At 35.8% G+C, this 26718-nt stretch overlaps 1 protein-coding gene across 14 annotated transcripts in view; it reads left to right on the top strand.

Moving 5' to 3' along the window:
- Cep128 (centrosomal protein 128) overlaps positions 1-26718 on the top strand; it is a 428016-nt gene that overhangs the window by 51878 nt on the left and 349420 nt on the right. For all 14 annotated transcript variants that reach the window (XM_021245525.2, XM_087195433.1, XM_087195432.1 and 11 more), the window contains exon 8: positions 483-555. In XM_021245525.2, the coding sequence (XP_021101184.2) occupies positions 483-555 (73 nt within the window). The remainder of the gene's footprint in view (positions 1-482; positions 556-26718) is intronic.

The raw sequence follows: 26718 nt of genomic DNA, 5'->3' as shown, positions 1-26718 counted from the left end.
GTTGTACAGTACATGGTTGCCAGTAGGAAGTGGGTCCAAATATATGAGAGAAAGGTTTTTTCTTTCATTTATAAGTCTTCTTCTACTATTTAATTGTTTTTCATGTATGTCATTAATTTGGTGGGCAAATGAGGATAGAGCCAGACACAGGGTATGAGGTGAAGGTCCTCTTATTGTAGCAGTGGTTCTGAGTCGGGTCCTCATGCCTACAGTATCAGGTGCATTTGTAGAAATACACATTCTTGGGCCCTGTTCCAGATTTACTGGTTCAGAAATTTAGGGGTTGGGCTCCAGCCCTGTTTTGGCCAGCCCTATAGGTGTTTCGAATGTTTGTTTTTCGAGGACCACTGTAGCCCAGTGCCATATAATACCTTTCAGTTACTATGTTGTAAGTTTCACTAGTTCTGCATATTCTCTCCAGTATTCAACTTAAAATTTCTTTTTTTCTTTTCTTTTCCTTTCTTTTTCTTTCTTTTTTCTAGGTCAGATGCTGAAACAAAAAGGGCTTTGGAAGAATTGACTGAAAAACTTAATGAAGCCCAGAAACAAGAAGTGGTGAGCACCCTTTTTTTATACAAAGCTTTAATTCACTTGTAGATGGGAGGAAGGTGCCTGCACTTGTCAGAATCACAATAATGTTTAGCAGGATTTAACCTTTTACGTGTTAGTGGTATTTTGTCTAAAAAAGTACACTCATAAATTTTAGAAATTTGTTTGAAATATAGTAGTAGAAGTATAAGTACTATGTTACAGATAAAATTAATTGTAAATTTTTTAACTTACAGAGTTTTATGCGTTTGAAAAATAAAATGTTATTGGCTCAGTGACTCTTCCATAGCTTTTATTGAATGATATTTGAGAAATGTGGTATGTTTTTGTAATGACTGTAGTATTCCCTATTAGGTATTTCCACATCATTTCACATAAATATGTAGTAACTGTTGCTACGAAGACATTCTTGCTGTCTGTTTTTGTGTGATATTGTGCTAGTTGATAATTTCCTAATCCCTAAGTTTTATTATCTCAGACACAGATTGTGGATACTCATTATTTACTTATTTTTATCAAATCACTACCCTTGATGAAATTAAAATTTTACAAAGTGCATGTAGTGTCCTTTTTTCTGCTTCCAAATTTGAGAAAAATATTAACAAGTTGTCACTAACCTGGTTAACAAACTTGCCAATTTCAGAAGCAGTATGTATTTATTAAATTCCCCAAATATCTTTTACTTTTTCCAGATAAGGAAAGGTAGTAAAAATTTTTAACCTATTTTTTCAAATTGTAAGCTCCCTAGCAGATAATTTTGCTCTACTTTTTACTTACGTTTACAGTGCCTTACATAGATAGGCATCAACTCGGTTACTAGTATTTCTCTGAAACTTGCCCATTTGAAACACCTGGCTATAAGAAAGCACCTTTGTATGTATTATTGGTTCTAATTTCTTAGAGTTGTAGGAAGGTGAAGATATAGTGCCCATTTCCATTGAAGTAGAAAAAATCTTCACAGTGTCACATAAGATGTGATCAGAATAGATTATACTACATGTATTATACACACACACACACACACACACACACACACACACACACTTAGAAATTTTTTCAGGTTCACCAAGAATACTTTCAATTTAAATTGTACCAACTTAAAATATCTAAAACATCATATACTTTGGAAAAAGTTCTTTTCTGAAAACATCGATGCTCACACGGCAACCAATCTGCCATTGTCTGATTTACATACTCATCAAATAGTTGAATGTACTTATTCAACTCTGAGGCCCCCTTTGCTCACTAAATGACACTGTGGCTCTTCTCATAAATTCTAGAGTGGAACCTGTCATTTGATAGGAGAAACTGCTGAAGTTTTGTTATCATCTTTTTAATTTAATTTTTAAAAGTTGGAAGTGTAATGTATATACAGAAGTATGTGTATCAGGGGGTTACACAAGGTGAGTAAGCCCATGTAACTAACCACCCGTAACTAGAAGTACTGTAGTACATTCACAGCACCCAAGAAGCCTCTTTATTGCCCCTCCCAATGACTAATTATGCCTCTCCATAGGCAACTGCTATTTTAACTTTTAACTTCATAAATTAACTTTTTCTATTTTGAGCTTTTCATATAAATGGAGTCATAGAGGATTTTTTGTATGTATGTCTGACTTTTTGTTTTTTGCTAAGTGATTGTGCTGTTTATGGATACTGTTTTATGTTCTTTAGTTTGTTCATTTTTATTGTTCTTTAGTATTCCGTTGTATCAGTGTACTGAAATATATTTTAACATTCCAAGGTATTTTAATTTTTAAAAATTTTGTGGTATTATGACCAAACTTATTGCTGTGACCAACCTTATTCAGTATTTTAGTGCATGTGTGCATATGTTCCTGTTGGTACATAAGATGGGTTGCAATTACTAGGTGCCTTCAAATTTAGTAGATACAGGCTCTCTAAGCTGTGACTGGCTAGGTGAGACAAGCAGCTTGAAGCTCCGCAGCCGTCCCGGGCCCCGCCCACGGCACAGTGAGGTCGGCTCCAAGGTCCAGCCCCCCCACCCCCCCCACCCCCGTGCGCCTCTGGCCTTCTGGCTTTTCTGCTACTTGGTGCCACACTACAGAGGCACAGAAGATTATAAAGACCCTTGTCCTGAGCTCCACAAGATAGAGCAGAAGTTAGTAACAGAAAGAGGGCTTCTCAGGCTCCTCGATGAAAACTGAAGCTCAGCAAAATGTAAAGAGAATCTCTACAATAAAGGCACATCAGACCACTGTACTTGGTCTGCTGCTGGCTTGCTGAGACTCATTGACTTGTATATGCACATGGATTCCTACGTTGTCTACTGTGACAGCAGAGACATACCCTGAAGGAGGCCCATAATTTCTATTGCTATTTGCAAAAAAGAAAAAACAACAACTTTTTTCTCTCTTATTTTTAATTATTAAGTTTTACTTTTTTCTACTCTTCATAGTTTTACTTTTCTTTCTTTTATCTTTTCTCTCTCTCTCTCTCATTCTCTTGCTGTCCCACATTGCTCCACATCTCCCCATTTGTTCCTTTCTGCACTGAATTCAGATTTCTCCCATATTGTTCTTTTCTTCTCTTTTTCCTTATCTTGATTATCATTAGGTTTAAAAGAAAGTAAATTCAGTATCTGGCCTCCCTGTTGTGTGAGGTGATTCTATTCAGATCTTTGTTCTTTCATTCTGCCTTTTTCTCTTGCCTTTAACAACTTCTTAGAGTTTGTGTGATCTTTCTGTGTCTTCTGGACTCACTGCTAATCTTACCTGTTCTTTCTACCTGTCCCTCCCCAGATCCTTGTAACTCCCCACCCCAAAGGGGAAAGATGCTATACTGAACAGTTTATTCATTATAAACTTATGTTGGGTTGGTCCTCGGTTTTAATTTAACTCACATAGTTAAAAGTGATAGATTAATAACTTCCACAAATTGTCATTTTCTAAGCTGTGCTTGATGCTCTGGTATTGCTGACTTTGTCATTTGGGCTAACATGTTGTGATTGATCTAAGTAGTTTTCCTTCCTGGTATAAGGAAAATAAAATAGCCTCAGAGTCATTAGAGTCTCAATACCCAAACACAAGCTATATCTGGAAGACACCTCTGAAAAGCAATCATTCCACAAGGGTTTTAAACACAAGCAACAAAGATACCTACATTAAGCAATTTTGAACTATCAACCCAGGAATTAAACCAAGGACAGTACCAAAAACAAAAATGAGAAGACACTTAAGCAAGGCACAAATGCAGGCTTCCACGCCACAAAAAGGAAATTCTAGGGGAAATGAGATGGAAAAGTCTGATAAGCAACCACTTGGACACCTTGTACTGATAGCACAGGAAGTAACAAAGCAATCCATGAGGCTCTAGAAAAATTCAAAACAGAAATAATCTCCCAGATAAATACAGACATGGTGAGCAGTGTGAAAGACATGATTAGAGGCTCTAGAGCAGAAACAGATAAGAAACTAGATGAGATCAGAAACATGCTGGAAGCCATGAATGCCCAGCATAAGAAAGAAATGGAAAACATGATTGCCCAACATAAGAAAGAAATTGAATCCATGAAACAGATCCAAACAGATATTCAGGAGATTAAAAACTCCATTGAAAGCATGCAGAGCAGACTAAGAGAATCTGAAGACAGAATATCAGATATAGAAGACAGGATTGAGGTTAAGGATCATGAAAACAGAGATTTCTTAAAGATAGTAAGGGACCTTGAGAAATCAATCCAACAGTTGCTGGATGATGCAAAGAAGAATAACATAAGACTGATAGGAGTCCATGAAAAAACAGAAAGTACAATTGACATAAAAAAACTGTTTACAGAAGTAATAGAAAACTTCCCAGACAGAGGTAGAGAATTGGACATACAGATAAGTGAGGCATATAGAACTCCAACCAGCCATGATCAAAAAAAATCTACACCTACACATCTAATAGTCAAGATCCCAGAAACCCAAGAGAAGAACAAAGTTCTACAGGCAGTTAGAGAAAAGAAACAAATCATCTACAAAGGAAAGCCCATCAGAATCACGGCGGATTTCTCAACACAAACCCTCAAATCAAGGAGAGCCTGGAGTGAAGTATCTCGACCCATAAAAGAAAATAACTTCCAACCTAGACTGTTGTATCCTGCAAAATTATCTTTCAAAATTGATGGGGAAATTAGACACTTTCATGACAAAGAACACCTGAGAAATTTCATGAACACCAAACTAGCACTCCAAACAATTTTAAGCAATATACTGGAAAAAGACATTGAAGGTCACAACTCCATGAGGCCCAGCAGAGAGAAGGCACCATGCAAGGTAAAACACTGAAGCAAAAGGGGGGAAAATAAGAAATAAAAGAGCCAACAACAGTAAAACATTATGATAAGGATGAGTCAATATCTCTCAATTATAACTATCAGTGTTAATGGCCTCAATTCACCAATCAAAAGAAATAGACTGACAATTTGGATTAAGAAACAAAACCCAGCAATATGCTGTATACAAGAAACACACCTAACTCTAAAGGAAATCCATAGACTGAAAGTAAAAGGATGGAAAACAGTTCTCCATGCGAAAGGAACCCAGAAAAAAGCCGGCATGGCAATGTTATTTGGAGACAAAGTTGATTTCAAACCAAAACTAATTAAGAGAAGCAAAGATGGTCACTACATCCTTGCGAAGGGAACAATCCAAGAGGAAGAGATGACAATTCTAAATATATATGCACCAAATATGAATGCCCCCAACTATACAAAAATATTAAAGGACATGAAAAACCAAATAAGCACTAATACAGTTGTAGTGGGGGACCTCAACACCCCTCTATCACAAATAAGGCAGATCAACTAGAAAAAAAATTAACAATGAAATTCTAGAACTGAACCAAGCTATTGAACAAATGGACTTAATAGATGTTTACAGAGTGTTCCATCCCACAAAATCAGAATACACATTCTTTTCAGCTGCACACAGGTCATTCTCCAAAATAGATCACATGCTAGCTCATAGGGCAAATCTAAGTAAATGTAAAAGAATCAAAGTTATCCCCTGTATGTTATCCGACCGTAGTGCAATACAACTGGAGATCAATAACATAAGAAACTGCAAAACTCCCACAAACACATGGAAATTGAATAACACCCTCCTGAGCAACCAATGGGTCACGGAGGAAATTAAAGAAGAAATTAGACAGTTTCTACAAGTAAATGATTATGCCAGTACAACACACAGGAATCTGTGGGACACAATGAAAGCAGTTCTATGCGGGAAATTCATAGCAGTGACTGCCCATATTAGGACAACAGAGAGAACTCAGATAAATAACCTAATGCAGAACCTCAAGCTCCTAGAAAAAGAAGAGCATAACAAACCCAAAGCTCGTACAAGAAAGGAAATTATAAAGATCAGAGCAGAAATCAATGCAATGGAGACTAAGAGAATGATACAAAAAAATCAATGAATCAAAGAGTTGGTTTTTTGAAAGAATACATAAAATCAATAAACCTTTAGCTCACCTTATCAAAAAAAGGAAAGAAAAGGCTCAAATTCATGCAATTAAGAATGAAAAAGGTGAATTCACCACAGACCCAGCAGAAATCCAGAGAATCTTCAATACCTACTTTGAGAACCTATACTCTAATAAAATGGAAAACACAGAAGAAATGGACAGATTCCTAGATACATACAAATTGCCAAAATTAAATGAAGAAGATATAGAAATTCTAAATGCCCCAATAACAGTGAGTGAAATTGAAAATGTAATAAAATACGAACAAAGAAAAGCCCAGGTCCTGATGGCTTCACTGCTGAATTCTACAAGACATTTAAAGAAGAACTGTCACCATTACTCTTTAAATTCATCCAGGAAATTGAAAGGGAAGCAAGTCTTCTAAATTCATTCCTGGAAGCAAGTGTTACTTTGATTCCAAAACCAGGGAAAGAGCCAACCAAAAAAGAGAATTACAGACCAATCTCCCTAATGAACATAGATGCAAAAATCCTCAACAAGATACTGGCAAACAGAATACAGAGGGTCATCAAGAAGATCATACACCCTGACCAAGTCGGATTTATCCCAGGGATGCAAGGATGGTTCAACACCCACAAATCAATAAATGTAATACGCTATATTAACAGAGCCAAGGACAAAAACCATATGATCATCTCAATAGATGCAGAAAAAGTACTTGACAAAATCCAACACCCATTCATGATAAAAACACTACAGAAAATTGGAAAAGAAGGTCTTCATCTCAACCTGATTAAGGCTATCTATGAAAAACCAACAGCCAACATCATACTAAATGGTCACAAACTGAAAACTTTCATGCTAAAATCAGGAACAAGACAAGGATGCCCACTATCACCACTCCTGTTCAGAATAGTTCTGGAAACATTAGCCATAGCAGTTAGACAAGAGAAAGAAATAAAAGGAATAAAGATAGGAAAGGAAGAAGTGAAACTGTCATTATTTGCTGATGATATGATACTTTACATAGAGGACCCCAAAAACTCGGTCAAAAGCCTTCTAGATCTAATTGACAGATTCAGTAGAGTAGCTGGATATAAGGTCAACACTCAAAAAACAATAGCCTTCTTATACGCAAATAGCAGACCAATTGAGAGAGAAATTCGGGAAATAATTCCTTTTACAATAGCATCTAAAAAAATGAAATATCTAGGAATCAACCTAACAAAGGAAGCAAAAGACCTCTACACTGAAAACTATAGCTCTCTGAAAAAGGAGATCGAAGAGGATATAAGAAAATGGAAAGACATCCCTTGTTCCTGGGTAGGAAGTACCAATATAGTGAAAATGACCATATTTCCAAAACTACTATATAGATTCAATGCAATCCCGATTGAAATTCCAATAATATACTTCACAGAGCTAGAGAAAACAATCCAAAAAATCATTTGGAAACAGAAGAAACCTAGAATAATGCAATTCTAGGCAACAGAGACATGGCTGGGGGAATCACAATCCCCAACTTGCAACTATACTACAAAGCTACTGTGATAAAAACAGCATGGTACTGGCAAAGAAACAGACCTGAAGATCAGTGGAATAGATTAGAAGATGCAGAAACAACTCCAGACATACTCAGCCACCTCGTCTTTGACAAAGGAGCTAACCACCCTCTTTTTAGGAAAGATAGCCTATTTAATAAATGATGTTGGAAAAACTGGATTTCAACCTGTTAGAGATTAAAACTAGACCCATACCTATCACCGTGCACTAAGCTAAGATCTAAGTGGATTAAAGATCTAAATATTAAGTCAGAAACTCTAAACTTGCTGGAAGATAAGTTAGGTAGAACTCTTGATGACATTGGCTTAGGAAAAGACTTTATGAACCAATCTTTAGTAGCATGGGAGCTAGCACAAAGAATCAACAACTGGGATCTCATCATATTAAAAAGCTTCTGCACTGCAAGAGAAACTACCAACAGAGCTAAGAGACAACTGACAATGTGGGAAGAAATATTTAGCAGCTATACTTCAGGCAAAGGTCTACTGTTGAGAATATATAAAGAACTGAAAAAAATCAGACCCCCCTAAATTCAAAGACCCAGTTCAAAAATGGACATCTGAAATGAACAGACATTTCTCAGACAAAGAAGTGAAAACAGCAAATAAATATATGAAAAAATGTTCAACATCACTGGTCATTCGAGAGATGCAGATGAAAACACTGAGATTCCACCTCACCCCACAAAGAATGGCTGGTATCAAGAAATCACCCAATAACAAATGCTGGTGGGGGTGTGGAGAGAAAGGAACCCTTCTCCATTGTTGGTGGGAGTGCAGACTGGTGCAACCACTGTGGAAATCCATATGGAGATACCTCAGAGAACTGGGACTAGAGGTCCCTTTTGACCCAGCTATTCCCCTGCTGGGAATCTGCCCCAAAGAATTAAAAGAATCGTACCAAAGTGATATATGTGCGCCTATGTTTATAGCAGCACAGTTTGTAATAGCTAAAGCTTGTAAACAGCCCAAGTGCCCATTGACTGGAAAGTGGATAAAGATGTGGTTTTTTTTCTAAAATGGAGTACTACTCAGCCATAAAGAATGAGAAAGTAGAGATATTTATAGTTAAATGGATGCATATTGAGGCCATACTCTTAAATGAAATAAATAAGATACACATGTGTAAATACTGAATAGTTTCTCTAGTGTGAGAAATTGAAAGTGTAAATAAGGATGAAAATGATTTAGATGAATAATTGATAATTTGAAATATGAAAAAGTCCAAGGGTTTGGGGATGGTGGGATGGGAAGGTTATGGGAAGAAGGGAAAATAAAAATGAGAAAGAAAAATAAAATGGAATGTAACTCTGTAAATAGGGAAGTGTGGAGGGGGGGAAGGGTGCACAGGTAATGGGAGAAAAAATAAGTATGATACATCACGTTCTGATACAAACACCTAATGATGAATGTAAATGTATTTTATACCTAATATGTACTAATAAATAAGTAAATAAATATATATATAAAGAAATTTAGTAGATACAAATAAATGTATTTCCAAAGTAATTGCACTAGGCCACCTTCCTTCCCTCCACTCCTGGTCCAGAGGTAGGGGCTACTGAGCCACTGTCCCACTGTTCCTGGTCCAGAGGAAGGGGCTTCCCGGCCACCATCCTTCCTGCTGCTCCCAGCCCAGAGGAAAGGGCTTTTGGACTGCCTTCTGTCCTGCCGCTCCCGGCCCAGAGGAAGGGGCTTCCAGGCCACCATACCTACTGCTGCTCCAGGCCCCTGTCCCACCTCTCCCAGCTCAGAGGAGGTGAACCATGCGGGTGCCAACAGCACCCTCCCTTCCCCCCCAGTCGAAATGAGAAAACATGTAAATAAGTCTAAAAGCCAGACTTCTAGATCACCTACAGCAACCCCAAAAGGAAATGAGATGGAACACCTGATACTCAACCACCTGGACCCACTGAACTGGCAAAAAAAGGGGATCTGGAAAAAATGAAATCAGAAATAATTTCTCAAATAACAGGAGAAATTGTGCTCCTAGTGCAAGACATGATTAATAAATCTAGAGAGGAGCTGAGGAACAGGATGAAATCCCAACATAGGAAACAAATGGAATCCATAAAACAGATGCAAATAGATTTCCAGGAGACGAAAAACTCCATTGAAAGCCAAAGTAATTGCACTAGTTTATGCTCCTACTAACTGTGTGTGAGAATTTGTATTACTCTTCATCTTTTCCAACACTTGATATTTTCAATTTTTTTTTCTTTTTTGGTTTTTTTGAGACAGGGTCTTGCTTTGTAGTTCAGTCTGGCCCTGAATTCACTGTGTAGCCCAGGCTAGCCTCAAACTCATGGTGATCCTTCTGCTTCTGCTTCCTGAGTGCTGGGACTATAGGTGTGAGCCACTACGCCTGGCTTTCAGTCTTTTTAGTAGCCATTATGATAGGCATTTATGATATCATGGTTTGCCTTTGCAATTTCATAATTCTTTTTTTTTTTTTTTTTTGATACTGAGGATTGAACTCAGGACCTTGTGCTTGTGAGGCAGGTGGCGGCACCACTGAGCTAAATCCCTGGCTCAGCATTTTCATAATTCTTAATGATAATATCTTTTCATATGTTTGTGGTTATTGAAAATTTTATTTCTTGAAATAACAGTTTTTTGCTTACTTTCTATTGCTTTGCTTGTATTTTTCTTATTTTGTGGGAGATATTTATATATTTTTAAACGAGACTTTATCAGCATGTTCACCACAAATACGGTCTTTCATTCTACAAATTATTCCTTCTTATTTAATAACTCTGAGTGGACATAGAGCTCAGTGGTAATGTGTCCACCATACATGAAGTTTTGGGTTCAATCTCTAGCACTGTCAAAAAACCAAAAACCAAAAGAACTCCCTTAGTGAGTCTTGTGTTGAATTTTAATCTAGTTCAATTTTCTACCTTTGTGGTTCATGTTCTTTTAACCTGTTTAAAAAATTGTTTGTTACTATCAGTAGGAGACTTTCATAATCTTCTAGAAGCTTACTGTCTTTTATTATTTTCCTTTAAATCTAATATATACATGGGATTGTTTTTTTGTGGTGTGGAGTAGAAGGAATGTTCTGTGATTTAAGTCCATTTTTGAAAAGCAGCCTTTCCCTACTATTTTGCAGTCTTATCTTTGTCATAAATTAAATGTTCATATGTGCTAGCATCTGTTTCTGTAGTCTTTGTTTGATCTTTTGTTTGTCCCAGTGTCGATATCTTACTGTCTTAAAGATTGTTGCTTTATGATGAGTTGTGATATAAATACATACATTGTTTCTGTAGGTCAGTTTGGAGAGAAATGAAATCTATACTATTGACTTCTTTTCTTTTTTTGCAGTAGTAGGGTTTGAACCCAGAGGGACTCTACCACTGAGGTATCTCCTTAGCCATTTTTTATTTTATTTTGAGATAGGGTCTTGCCAAGTTACCCAGGGTGGCCTTGAACTTGAACTTACATTCTCTTGTCTCAGCTATTAAAGTAGCTGGTACTATAGGCAAGCACCTTGGCACCTGGCTTATAATAATTTTTTTATAATTCATGGACATAGAATGTCTTTCAAATGTTTTATAGCTTCCTATCCAGAAATTGTTTTGTAAAGATTTATTGAGGTATAATTGACATATAATAAGTGGCTCATATTTAAAGTATACAATTTAAAAAGTTTTGACACATGAAGTCTGATTGAAAAATATGGTGAATATTTGAATTAAACAATTTATTACAATAAAAGGCACATTGCCATTAATCCCTCTCAAAATATTCATCCTTACTTTGAACATACTTGTCCCATCATTTTTATCACTCTCTGCAACAGTATTGGGAGTCCTCTTTCATGAGTGTTGTTAGTTGCTCTGTCGTGGCTGACGCAATGTCTTGAGTCAGTTCAGAATGTTTACCTTTCATGGTCATTTTGACTTTGGGAAAGAACAAGAAATCACAGAGTGCTAGATCCAGTGAATAAGGTGATGAAGACACACTGTCATGTTTTTACGAGCCTTTCTTTCTGTTGGATGGCACTCAGCAGCAGTGTTTACCGTATTTGTGATCATACCTTGTAAAGGTGATTAACCACAAAACCTTTTCCCTGGAAGACCCTCAACTCTGAGTTTTCTCCTTTAATTTCAGAAAGCTTTTGAAAGTTCTGTTTTGCTTCTCAGTGTCTCATTTGCCTTTCCCAAATGGGTGGTTACTTCGGGGGCAATATGGCTCTAAGAGATGGATGGACTTCTCTGGGTTTCTTTCTTCTCTTGTTTCTTTGTCTCATATGTTTTTATTTTTACCTTCACAGGTCTTTAAAACATTTTTGTGTAAAATATCCTTTCTAGCTTTTCTAGTTGGTGGAAAAGTTCACTTGAATTACCTAGTCTGTCGTTTTTGGAAGTGGAAGTATCAGTTTTTGTATATATCAAATTGTGTTACTCTGGTATTTTTAGTGTTTTTTAGCTATTGCACGAGGCTTCTCTCACTGCTATAGAAATATAAACTTGTGAGCATATTTGTAAAATATTTTGATCCAAATTTAGGCATCTTCAGTATTCTTTTGAGGTCCTCATAGACCCAGGTGAGCAGTTCATATCATTGTATGTCATGGTGTTTTTTGAAATTGTTAGATAGTTGGGATGGTTTGAATTTAAGTGCTGATTTTCATAGTGCATACTGCTTTTGTTAGGGTTCACCTTTCATCACTTGACAAGAGATACCCACAGTGAATAGTTATTATTTCATTTGAAGTACTATACATTTGCATAGCAATAAAACATGACAAACATTATTTACATGGACTCTTAGAGTTTTACTGTGTCTTTCAAGTGTAGCCATTGAGAAAAAAGCAGTTAACCTAATTTAATGAAATCCTTCACTCTTTCTTGTCATCATTGCCATGCATCTAGAATTATTCCACATGAGATACAATTGGGATCATAAAACTTTCTTTCTTACTCACTGGCACTCAATTCATTGATATAACTGGTGTCCATAGCGTACTAAGTATTCCTTATCCACTGTGCCCAGTTCATCTGGACACAGCCTTTTATATTGCCTAAATCTGCAAAATTCGACATATATAATTGTTACTTGGTTGAACCCAAATCCCATCAGGTTATGTTACAACTTTCTTTATACTTTCTATGATTTGTTGTCAAAGAAAGGTTACCTCATAAGTAAAAATTGACTAAAGACATCTCATACTTCACTTGGGGATACATAGTCTTGACTGAAAACAATTGTCTAATGCAAAACTTAAAAATAATATTGTTTCATTTTTAGGTGTTCTGAATGCCACATGATGTTTATATGAGGCTTAATATAGATTTTGTGACTCATTTATTCCAATTGAAGTCAACATTTACATTTTATAACTGACATATTGTGTTGTATTTGTGAATTTATGATAGCATGCTGTCAACAATGCAGTTTTGTTTTTTGAGTGTTAAACTTCTCAGAGGCTGCAGCTGTTTTCCCCCTCCAGTTTAAATATAATTATTGAAGCACATTCACTGTGGAAAACTTTTAAATATTGTACAGATATATAAAGTGAAGATAAACAACTATCCTTATCTCCCACCAACTTCACTTTGTACTGCTTTGAACTGTTAATCACATTTATTGTGTATTATTCTGAGGCTACAATTGTTTATCATGCATTTTCTCAGTAGCTAACATATATCTTGGAAGTTTATGGAGCACATTTTTCTTTGACAGACAAAGAGTACTGGTTGCTGTCACACATGGAAAAATCTGATTTGTTAATCCTTTGTGAATCATAGATTTTTTGGGTTTGTTTCAAACTGCCCATTGAAAAAGAGTAATTGTTTATAGCATGATGTTATGGCAAATATTTTCTGTCAACATTTAATTGTAGTGATAAATAATCAAAATTAGTCTTATATCACAAGGAAAATTTCAGTTCATTAGTTGTCTAGATTTTACCCAGTTGAGTCTGATATGAGTGTATTTTAAGTTTATGAAGAAAATGGTCAATTTTATTTTAGTTTTATATAGGTGGGTCTCTGTTAATAATAAAATGTAAATATAAATCCAACTGTTTCTGGAATAGTTAATAAAATCTTTTTTTTTTTTTGGTTCTGGGGATCGAGCTCTGGACCTTGCGCTTGCGAGGCAGGTGGCGGAACCACTGAACTAAATCCCTGGCCCAGTTAATAAAGTCTTTATTTTGTCAACACTGTGTTTAGTAAGATAAGCTATGTATATGTACCAATTCCCCTAAATGATTGTAATTATTATGTATCCTAACCAATAAAAAACCCCCTGCAGGGCCAGGGATTTAGCTCAGTGGTGCCTCCCCCTGCCTCACAAGCGCGAGGTCCCCAGTTAGAACCCTAGTATCAAAACAACAACAGCAGCAAAACACCAACACTGCTTTTAGTATGAGTACATATTACATAGACTACAACAGCAGCAGGATGTATAACAGCATTTATTGCAATGGATTTTATACCATCAAATATTTTTGAGGATCTGAGAAATCAACATATTAAAAAGTTAGAATCTTAAAATTCCATAAACAGAATGCCTTTACTTTGTTTTATTTCCTTTCATTAAATATTAACTTTAGAAGGCCTTCTAATTTTCATTCTTTTTGTTTTCCTATTTTATAACTAAATATGTATATTTAGGACTTTTTAATGATTTAGCAGTAATTTTAATTGATAGCCCTGATAAAAAATGATCATTATTTATAATACTCCCTTAGGTCTTAGAAATAGAAAAACAAAGGAGTAAATTATATAAATGTTTTCTTTAACATAGAGTTATTATTTGGGATTGTTCCATCACTCAGTTATAAATATGATTTATTGGTTATTAGAATCCACACTATTCTCTTTAGTACTCTTTTTATTTGCGGTTTAGTCTTTCTCATTTTTGGAAATGACATCATGTTCCATTCAGTGGCTCAAGTTTCTCACCTAGGATTCGCACTAGTTGCTTTTCTTTACACCATACTTTTAGTACTTAAAAAATTTCTACATCTAGGTCTTTGCAAAACCCCCCCCCCCCCATTTATGCATGGCTGATCTATTGTTTAGGTCTTCAGTGAAATATCACCACCTTGAGAATGTTCTTATCTCCTCTTCCTTTTCAGTTACACAATTTGTAGTACATACCATATTAAATACACTTCTACATTTTTTTTTTACTTAACATATTTTTGAGATTTGAAATTTTTCCATATCAATATCTTATGGGCCTTCTATTCTTTTAGTATTTAAAATATTCCATTGAATGAATGTCTTATACTTCCTTCAACTAGTCTTGTATCAGTGGGCCTTTAAATAGTTTCAGTCTTTTCCTTTTGTACACAGCACTGCATTAAAGATCTTGTTATTGCAGCATTTTGCATATATGAAAGTAAACTAGTGTTGTAAATTTCTACAAGAAAGTTATAGTATATGTGCATTTGTAATATTTTAGGTAAAGCTCAGTTTTTTAAGCTAGAATTTCCTTTTTATCCTTTATTGACAGAAACAATTGCGTGTATTTTTGACATATATCATGATTTTTAATATGTAGGGCCAAGGATTTAGCTCAGTGGTTTCACTGCCTGCCTCACAAGTGCAAGGACCCAAGTTCTATCCCTAGTACTAAAAAAAAAAAAAAAAAAAGATAAAAAAAATATATCTATCTGTCTGTATTGGGAGGTGATTACCACAAACTAACAGTGACTTCACATAGTTATCATTTCTTTTTTTTTATGGTGAGAACAGTCAAGATCTGTTGTTAGCAATTACAAAATTTGTTTATTATTTCTACTTTTTGGTGGAGACTTTAGGAGTTTTTATATATAAAATCATGATATCTGCAAAATGGAACAATATGTTTTCTTTCTAGTATGGATGCCTTTTCTTTTTCTTGCCTACTTGCTCTGATTAGGTGCTCTAGCACTATATATTTTTAATTAAGTTTATTGATACATTTTAGGTATACAATACAGTTACATTCATAATTGGGATCTTGTACCTTTACATGGTGTATCTTGGTTCTTATTTTTTCCCCATTCCCCTGCCCTCCCTTCAACCCCTCCACCTCTCCCTATTTACAAAGACTTTGTTTCCATTTTTTTCCTTTTCTCATATTTTTTCCCCTTCTTTCCTTTCCCCTACGCCTCCCACTTCCCCTACTCCTTTAGACCTTTTCTTCCTATTTGACAATATCAGTTATACATTTTGATCCTTATTTACACTTTTAGTTTTTCACACCAGAGAAGCTTTTCAGTATTTACTTGTGTGTCCTATTTATTTCACTTAAGAGTATGGCCTTAATATGCATCCATTTAGCTATAAATGTCTCTAGTTTCTCATTCTTTATGGCTGAGTAGTACTCCATTTTATAAAAAAACCTCAGATCTTCTTTATCCAGTCTCCAATTGATGGACAATTGGGCTATTTCCAAGTTTTAGCTATTACAAACTGTGCCACTATAAATATGGGTGAGCATATATCGCTGTGGTATGATTCTTTTAATTCTTTTGGGAAGATACCCAGCAGAGGGATATCTGGGTCAAATGGGACTTCTAATCCTAGTTGTTTGAGGTATCTCCATACTGATTTCCACAGTGGTTGCACCAGTCTACACTCCCATGAGCAGAGGAGCAGGGTTCCTCTTTCCCCACAGCCCCGCCAGCATTTGTTATTGGTTGATTTCTTGATAGCAGCCATTCTTTCTGGGGTGAGGTGGAATATCAGCATTGTTTTCAATTGCATCTCTCGAATGACCAGTGATGTTGAACATTTTTTCATGTGTTTGCTATTTCTACTTTTTTGTGTGAGAAGTGTCTGTTCATTTCAGATGTCCATTTTTGGATTGGGTCTTTAAATTTGGGAGGTCTGATTTTTTTAAAGTTCTTTATAGATTTGAGATAGTAGACCTTTGTCTGAGGGACAGCTGGTCAAAATTTTTTCCCATATTATGGGTTGTCTTTTCACACTGTTGTTGGTTTCTCTTGCTGTGCAGAAGCATTTTAGTAAGAAGAGATCCAACTTGTTGATTATTTATGCTAGTTCACAAGCAACTGAAGTTTTGTTCATAAAATCTTTTCCTACACCAATGTCTTCAAGAGTTCTACCTAACCTCTGTTCCAGCTGGTTTAGTGTTTCTGTTTTAATATTTAGATCTTTAATCCATTTTGATTTTAGTTGAGTGCATGGTGAGAGATATAGGTCTAGTTTTAATCTTTGGCAAGTTGAAACCCAATTTTTCCAGCACCATTTATTAAAGAGGCTATCTTTCCTCCAGTGAAGGTGTTTGGCTCCTTTGTCAGAGATGAGGTGGCAGAGTGTGTCTGGAGTTGTTTCAGCATCTTCTACTCGGTTCCACTGGTCCTCAGGTCTGTTTTTGCCAGTACCATGCTGTTTTTATCACAGTGTCTTTGTAGTATAATTTCAGGTTGGGGATTGTGATACCGCCTGCCGTGTCTCCATTGCCTAGAATTGCTTTTGCAATATTCTAGGTCTCTTCTTGCTCCAAATGACTTTTTGGATTGTTTTCTCTAGTTCTGTGAAATATACTGTTGGGATTTCAATTGGGATTGCATTGAATCTGTATAGCAGTTTTGGAAGTATGGCCATTTTCACTATATTGGTTCTTCCTATCTAGGAACAAGGGATGTCTTTTCTTATACCCTCTTCGATCTCTTTTTTCAGAGTGTTATAGTTCTCAATGTAGAGGTCTTTTGCTTCCTTTGTTAGATTGATTTCTAGATATTTCTTTTTTTGGGGGATGCTATTGTGAAGGGATTATTTCGCTGATTTCTCTCTGAGTGAGTCTGTTATTTGATAAGTAAGCTATTGATTTTTGAGTGTTTACCTTGTATCCAGCTACTCTACTGAATCTGTCAATTAAGTCTAGAGGTCTTTTGGTGGAGTTTTTGGATCTTCTACATAGAGTTTCATATCGTCGACAAATAATGACAATTTAACTTCTTCCTTTCCTATCTTTATTCCTTTTATTTCTTTCTTTTGTCTAATTGCTGTGGCTAATGTTTCCAAAACTATATTGAACAGGAGTGGTGATAGCCATCATGATTTTAGGGGAAAAGCTTTCAGCTTTTCACTACTGAGTACTATGGTTAGCTGTACATTTGTCATATATAACCCTTATTATATTGTGCTACATTCCTTCTATATCTAATTTGTTGAAATTTGTTGTCATGAAGGATGTTAAATTATGTCAAGTACTTTTTCTGCATCTATGGATGTGATAATATTTCATACCTAATTTTGTTAATGTGATGTAATACATTTGATTTGTGTCCTTGCATTCTGGGGATAAATCCTAAGTAATAGTATAGTAGATGATCTTTTTAATGTGCTATTGACTTTAACTTATTGTTATTTTGTAGAGAATTTCCCCATCTGTGTTCATCAGGGATATTGGCTTGTAATTTTCTTTTTTTATCATTATCTTTGTTTTCTTTTGGTATCAGTTAATGCTGGCTTCATAAAGTAAGGTTTAATGTATTCCTTTTTCAGTTTTTTTGTAAGAGCTTGAGAAGCATTAGAATTAATTATTTAAATGTTTGATAGAATTCATCAATGAAGTCTTCATATCTCAGGCTTTTTTAAATTAGTTTTTTGGCACCTGATTAATTGTCATTATTGATCTGTTCAGATTTTCTATTTCATTATGATTTGATTATGAAAAGTTGTATCTTTCTAGAAATTTGTCTGTTTTCCCTAGATTCAATTTTTTGGCATAGAATTGTTCATAGTAGTTCTTATGATCTGTTGTATTTCCATGGTAGAATTTGTAATATCTACTGTTTTACTTTAGATTTTATTTATTTGAATCATCACTATTTTTTCTTATTTAGTCAAGTTAATGCTGTGTCAGTTTTGTCTTTTCAAAGTAACTTGTAGCTTCATTGTCACTTCTGTTGTTTTTCTATTCTCTATTTATTTCTACTCTCATCTTTATTATATTTCCTTTCTTTTCCTGACATTGACTTAGTTTGTTCTTTTTCTAATTCTTTGAACACTTCGTCCTGACTTGAAGATTTGAAGCTTTAAAAAAATTTTTTTTTAACAATATGTGGCTCTTTGTAGAGTATCTCAAAACATGGTAGTTTGCTTCATCACAATAAGCTAGAAGCACAATAGCAAGAGTGAAAAATGCCAGCAAGTTGGAAGTCAGTTTTTGAAACCTAATTATAGAAATGGCATCCCATCATTTTTTCTATATCTCTTTATTAGAAGCCAATTTGTAGGGCCAGAGTATACTCAAGGGGAGAGGATTATACAAGTACACGAATGCCAAGAAGTAGGGATGTTGATATTCATGCCAGAAGCTTCATAACATTATTAACAAAATAAAAAGTAAAAAATATCATATGATCCAGCAATCCCACTTCTAGATATATGTATATCCAAAGGAAGTAAAATCAGGATCTTGTGCATTGTAGTGTTATTAGCAGTAGCCCTCACCAATAAACAGATGAAGAATATGAATCAGCTTTAAAGAAGGAAGTCCTGTCATTTATAACATGGATGGCCCTAGAGGCCATTATGCTAAGTAAAGTAAATTAGACATAGAAATACAACTGTAGCCTGATCTCATATGTGGTGTCTAAAAGTTTCATTCATAGAAGCTGAGAGTGGAATTATGTTTGCTAACAGTGGTGTGTAGGGGAAGGAAATGGAGAAATATGTGAAAGGGTATGAAGTTTCAGCTATACAGGATGAGTTCTAGAGATCTAATATACAACATAGTGTACTGTGAATTAATACTGTATTGTGTACATGAAATTTGCTGAGAGTAGATCTTAAGTAGACTTACCAAACTCAAAAAATGATAACTAGGAGAGGTGATGAGTATGTTTATAAGCTTCACTGTAGTAATTATTTTGCAATGTATATGTATATGAAAACATCAAATTATGTTTCAGTAAAGCTGTTACTTAAGAAAAAGCGAAACAAAACTGGTAAAGAATCTTCTGGATCATTAAATGTGTTAGCTAAGATGGTAAACTTTCTGATGTCTACATAATTTTGGATTTTCTTTTTAGTACTGTCACTTGAACTGCTTCAATTTTGATACACTGCTAGTAAACATAACTCTTTTCTCAAGTGTAGATTTCATTCAACTCATTGAATTTAATTGGAAAAATTATAACTTATTTTTCTTCAGTGGCTAACAAGCTATTTGAAGTAGGTTCTATGGACACAACATGTTTATTGTTGTGTCTCTGACCTCTACATAATATTGTAACTGGAACAAATTAGTGTTCATGCATGCTTCTTGAATGAATATATAAAAATGGGCCAAAAGCCCAGAGGAAGGGGCTTCTGAGCTGCCATCTCACTGCTCCTGGTCCAGAGGAAGGGGCTTCCCAGCCACCATCCTTCCCACTGCTCCCAGCCCAGAGGAAAGGGCTTTTGGGCCACCATCCCTACCACTGCTCCCTGCCCCTGTCCCACCTCTCCTAGCTCAGAGGAGGTAATCCGTGCAGGCACCAACAGCCCCCCCTCACCAGTCAAAATGATAAAACATGTAAATAAGGCTCAAAACCAGACTTCCGGATCACCTACAGCAACCCTAAAGGGAAATGAGATGGAACACTCCTGATACTTAACCACCTGGACCCACTGAACTGGCAAAAAAAGGGGATCTGGAAAAAATGAAATCAGAAATAATTTCTCAGATAGCAGGAGAAATTGTGCTCCTAGTGCAAGACATGATTAATAAATCTAGAGAGGAGCTGAAGAACATGATGGAATCCCAACATAGGAAAAAAATGGAATCCATAAAACAGATGCAAATAGATTTCCAGGAGAAGAAAAACTCCATTGAAAGTCTACACAGCAGAATGAGCCAATGTGAGGACAGAATTTCAGATATAGAAGATAAGATTGCAATTAAAGACCAGGAAAAGAAAAATTGCTTCAAAATTATAAGGGAGCATGAGAAATCAATCCAGCAGCTGCTAGATGATGCAAAGAAGAAAACATAAGACTGATTGGAGTCAATGAAGAAACAGGAGAGAGTGCAGATGACATAAAAAAACTCTTCATAGAAATAATGGCAGAAAACTTCCCAAGCAAGGGAAAAGAGCTTGACATACAGATAAGTGAGGCATATAGGACTCCAAATAGCCTTGATCACAAAAAATCTACACATAGGCATATAATTGTTAAGATTCCAGAAACTCAACAGAAGAACAAAGTTCTACAAGCAGTTAGAGAAAAGAAACAAATCACATACAAAGGAAAGCCCATCAGAATCACAGCAGACTTCTCAACACAAATCATCAAGGCAAGAAGAGCTTGGAGTGACATATTCCAAGCTCTAAAAGAAAACAGCCTCCAACCCAGATTGATGTACCCTGCAAAACTATCTTTCAAAATGGATGGAGAAATAAGATACTTTCATGACAAAGAGCACCTTAGGAACTTTGAGAATACCAAACCAGCACTCCAAAGAATTTTAAACAATATCCTAGGAATGGACATTGAGGATCACAACCCCAGGAAGCAAAGCAGAATGAACCCATCTGGCATGACAAGAAATTCAATGTAAAGGGGGAGAACCCAACAAAAAGAAAAAGTCATGGCAGTGACAAGTCAATACATATCAGTTATAACCATCAATGTTAATGGTCTCAATGCACCAATCAAAAGAAATAGACTGTCAGAATGGGTCAAGAAGCAAAATCCAACAATCTGCTGCATACAAGGAACACACTTAATTCAAAAGGAAACTCACAGACTGAAAGTTAAAGGGTGGAAAACAATACTCCATGAGACAGGAACCCCCAAAAAAGCAGGAGTAGCTATCCTCTTTGCAGATCAAGTAGATTTCAAACCAACACTGATGAAGAGAGATGAAGAAGGCCACTACATCCTTGTAAAGGGAAGAATCCAAGAGGAAGAGATGACAATCATAAATATCTATGCACCAAACACTAGTGCACTCAACTATATAAAACAAATACTAACGGACATGAAAAGTCATATATGCACTAATACAATTGTAGTGGGGGACCTCAACACCCCACTGTCACAAATAGATAGATCAGCTAGACTAAAAATAAGTAATGAAATACTAGAACTCAATTGAACTCTTGAACAGATGAACTTAACAGATGTTTACAGAATCCCCCCCCCCCCCAAAATCAGAATACACATTCTTCTCAGCTGCACATGGGTCATTCTCCAAAATAGACCACATACTCACACATAGAACATGTTTCTATGTTCTATGGAATTGAAGTTATCCCCTGTATATTATCAGAGCATAATGTGATGAAATTGGAGATCCATAGCAAAAGAAACTCAAAAAATGTCATAAATATGTGAAAATTGAACAACACATTTCTGAATAACCAATGGGTCACAGAGGAAATTAAAGAAGAAATCAGACAGTTCCTTCAATTAAATGACAATGACAATACAACATATCGGAATCTATGGGACACAATGAAAGAGGTCTTACAAGGGAAATTCGTAGCAGTGAATACGCATATTAGGGAAACAGAATGAACCCAATTAAACAACCTGATGCTGCACCTCAAGCCTCTAGTAAAAGAAGAGCAGGACAACCCCAGAGCTCATACAAGGGAGGAAATTATAAAGATTAGAGCAGAAATCAATGCAATGGAGACTAAGAGAATGATACAAAAAATCAATGAAGCCAAGAGTTGGTTCTTCGAAACAATCAACAAAATTGACAAACCCTTAGCCAACCTTATCAGAAAAAGGAAAGAAAAGGCCCAAATCCATGCAATTAAGAATGAAAAGGGTGAAATCACAACAGACCCAGCAGAAATCCAGAGGCTCATCAATACCTACTTCCAGAACCTATACGCCAATAAGATGGACAACACAGAAGAAATGGACAGATTCCTAGATACATATGAATTACCAAAGTTGAATGAAGAAGACCTAAAAATTCTGAACAACCCATTATCAACCAATGAAATTGAAAACATAATTAAAAACTTATCAACTAAGAAAAGTCCAGGCCCTGGTGTCTTCACTGCTGAATTGAACAAAACATTTCGAGAGGAACTGCTGCCACTACTGTTTAAACTCTTCAATGAAATTGAAAGGGAAGCAATACTCCCAAATTCATGCCTGGAAGCAAGCATCACCTTGATCCCCAAAGCAGAGAAAGACCCAACAGAAAAGGAGAACTACAGGCCAATCTCACTAATGAACATAGATGCAAAAATCCTTAATAAGATACTGGCAAACAGAATGCAGAAGATCATCAAGAAGATCATACACCATGATCAAGTGGGATTCATCCCAGGGATGCAGGGATGGTTCAATATATGCAAATCAGTCAATGTAATACACTATATCAATAGAGCCAAGGACAAAAACCATATGATTATCTCCATAGACGCAGAAAAAGCATTTGACAAAATCCAGCATGCATTTATAATAAAAACCGTACAAAAAATTGGAATAGTCTCTACCTCAATCTGATAAAAGCCATCTATGAATAACCAACAGCCAGTATCATACTAAATGGTCAAAAACTGAAATCCTTCACACTAAAATCAGGAACAAGACAAGGATGTCCACTATCACCACTCTTGTTCAATATAGTTCTGGAAACATTAGCCACAGCAATTAGGCAAGAGAACGAAATAAAAGGAATAAAGATAGGAAATGAAGAAGTCAAATTGTCATTATTTGCAGATGACATGATACTCTATATAGAAGACCTCAAGAACGCCCCCCAAAATCTTCTAGACTTAAAAACCAAATTCAGTCAAGTAGCTGGTTACAAGGTCAACACACAAAAATCAATAGCTTTCCTCTACACCAATGACAGACTCACTGAGAGAGAAATAGGGCAAATAATTCCTTTCACAATAGCATCCAAAAAACTGAAATACCTAGGAATCAACCTAACAAAAGAAATCAAAGACCTCTTCTCTGAAATCTATGGCACTCTGAAAAGAGAGATTGAAGATGATATCAGAAAGTGGACAGACATCCCCTGCACCTGGGTAGGAAGGATTAATATAGTGAAAATGGCCATACTTCCAAAACTGCTATATAGATTTAATGCAATTCCAATTGAGATCCCAGCAGCATACTTCATGGACCTTGAGAAAACAATCCAAAACTTCATTTGGAACAAGAAGAGACCCAGAATATCAAAAGCAGTTCCAGGTAACAGAGCCATGGCAGGAGGTATCACAATCCCTAATCTGCAACTCTACTACAAAGCTACTGTGATAAAAACAGCATGGTACTGGCAAAGAAACAGACCTGAGGACCAGTGAAACAGATTAGAAGATGCAGAAACAATGCCAGACACACTCAGCCATCTCATCTTCAATAAAGGAGCCAAACACCCTCCCTGGAGGAAAGATAGCCTCTTTAATAAATGGTGCTGGAAAAATTGGGTTTCAACTTGCCAAAGATTAAAACTAGACCTATATCTCTCACCATGCACTGAACTAAAATCAATATGGATTAAAGATCTAAATATTAAAATAGAAACTCTGAACCAGTTGGAACAGAGGTTAGGTAGAACCCTTGAAGACATCGGTGTGGGAAAAGATTTTATGAACCAAACCTCAGTTGCCCATGAACTAGCACAAACAATCAACAAGTGGGATCTCTTCTCATTAAAAGGCTTCTGCACAGCAAGAGAAACCACCAGCAGTGTGAAGAGACAACCCAGAATGTGGGAAAAAATCTTCATCTGCTCTTCCTCAGACAAAGGTCTACTATCAAATCTATAAAGAACTTAGAAAGATCAGACCTCCCAAATTTAAAGACCCAGTCCGAAAATGGACATCTGAAATGAACAGACATTTCTCAGACGAAGTAGAAATAGCAAATAAATACATGAAAAAATGTTCAAGAGATGCAAATGAAACAACACTGAGATTCCACCTCACTCCAGAAAGAATGGCTGCTATCAAGAAATCAACCAATAACAAATGCTGGCAGGGCTGTGAGGAAAGAGGAACCCTACCTTCTCCACTGCTGGTGGGAGTGTAGACTGGTACAAGCACTGTGGAAATCAGTATGGAGATACCTCAAAGAGCTAGAACTGGAAGTCCCATTTGACCCTGCTATTCCCCTGCTGAGTATCTTCCCCAAAGAATTAAAAGAATCATACCACAGTGATATATGTGCACCCATGTTCATAGCATCACAATTTGTAATAGCTAAAACTTGGGAACAGCCCAAATGCCCATCAACTGGAGACTGAATAAAGAAAGTGTGGGTTTTTTTTTTAATTTAAAATGGAGTACTACGCAGTCATAAAAAATGAGAAATTAGAGACATTTATAGCTAAATGGATGCACATTGAGGCAATACTCTTAAGTGAAATAAATAGGACACACGTGTCAATACTAAATAGTTTCTCTAGTGTGAGAAAATGGAAGTGTAAATAAGGACTAAAACATATAATAGATAATGTGAAATAGGAAGAAAAGGGGTAAAAGGGAAGGAAGTGGGAGGGGTAGGGGAAAGGAAAGAAGGGAATTCAATTAATATGAGAAAATGGAAAAATAGGAACAAAATCTTTGTAAATAGGGAGGGATGGAGGGGTTGAAGGGAGGGTGGGGCAAGGGTGAAAAATAAGAACCAAGAGAGATTATGTAAAGGTGCAAATTTCCACTGATGATGTCATTATATTGTATACCTAAAATGTACCAGTGATTAGAATGAATAATCCATAATGCAAAAGAGGAAGAAAAGGTCCAAAGGGGTAGGGGTAGTGGGAGGGGCAGGGGAAAGGAAAGAAGGGAAAGGAAAAATGATGAGAAATGGAAAAAATGGAAATAAAGTCTTTGTAAATAGGGAAGGGTGGAGGGGTTGAAGGAAGGGCTAGGAATGGGGAGAAAATAAGAACCAAGATGCATTATGTAAAGGTACAATTCCCAATGAGAAATGTAATTGTGCTGTATACCTACAATGTACCATTAAAAGAATTTAACAATAAAAAAAATGGGCTCAAAGAATACAAGATAGTGCTGCAATTAGAGCCTTGCCTTGGGCCTAATTTTCTTACTAATAGTTGTGTGATCACCATTTAATAATTTACTTCATCACAGTGTTCTTTTTAGAATAAAAGATTTAGATAAAAACACAAAATTCTTTCATATAAATGTATAGTTTTCATATGTGATGCATAACTTGGTTTTAAAAGTCTGTTGAAAATGCCAATTCTGTTTTAAAGTTTTTATGGTGAGATCACAAAAATGATCTTATACAGCAGTGCATATAGTAGTAAAAATAAATGTTTTTCCAATTGTCTATCAATAACGAGTAACTAGTGAGTTATGGAAAGTATATCATTAAGAAAAAGGATACAAATTTATTTGTTATGGAATGTTGTTTATGATGTGTGAACTCCAACAATAATAAAATTTCATATATAAATCCAGTTATTCTTAGGAAAAGAAATACATGTGTATTTGTATAACAATGCAGGTGTACATAGCACATTTTGTTGAAGTATACAACAAGGTGAATAATAGTGTTTTTCTCTGGATTGTATCAATGGATTATTTTTACTTTTAAATCATTCTACTTTTTAAAATTGTACTTTATGGAAAAACATATATAATGACATAGTATTTACCATCTTAACCAAGTTTCATTTTGCAGTTCATAGTGTTAAAATATATTCACATTTTTATGTAACTCATCTCTAGAACCCCTTTCATTTTGTCAAACTGAAATTTAATAAGTAGCACCTCTCCATTTCCCTCCTCTTACTAGTCCCTGGAAACCACCATTCTACTTTATTTTGAATTTTAGTTAGTGGATTCGTAAGCGTTTCCGTTTGCGTGCCTTGCGGGACGTTGGTCTGGGTGCGGAACCCATCTTAATTCCTTTGTTCAGCCTCTTTCCCTCCCCTCTCCCGCTCCCCAATCCCTTGACCCCCTTCCCCTTTGACAATGATCTGTCTCCCAATTTCTTATTATCTTTTGTTTTGAACTTTATTTTTACTTTTGGTTTCTTACATAAGAGGAACAGTGTGACATTTAAGCCTGTGTGTCTGATTTATTTCATTTAACATTATGGTTGGAAGGTGGATCCGTTTTCCTACAAGTGACTCAAGTTTATTTTTCCTTATGGCACATTGGTGCTCCATTGTGTGTAAATACCACATTTTCTTTATCCGTTCATCTGTTGCTGGGCATGTGGGCTGCTTCCAAGATTTAGCTATTATGAATTGTGCTGCTATAAGC

This window comes from Heterocephalus glaber, unplaced genomic scaffold (genome assembly GCF_053883595.1).
Source record: "Heterocephalus glaber isolate CG9 unplaced genomic scaffold, H.glaber_assembly_v1.0 deba00001608, whole genome shotgun sequence".
In the NCBI taxonomy this organism is placed as follows: Eukaryota; Metazoa; Chordata; class Mammalia; order Rodentia; family Bathyergidae; genus Heterocephalus; species Heterocephalus glaber.
Note: the sequence above shows the minus strand (reverse complement) of the source record. Positions and strands in the feature narration are given on the sequence as shown.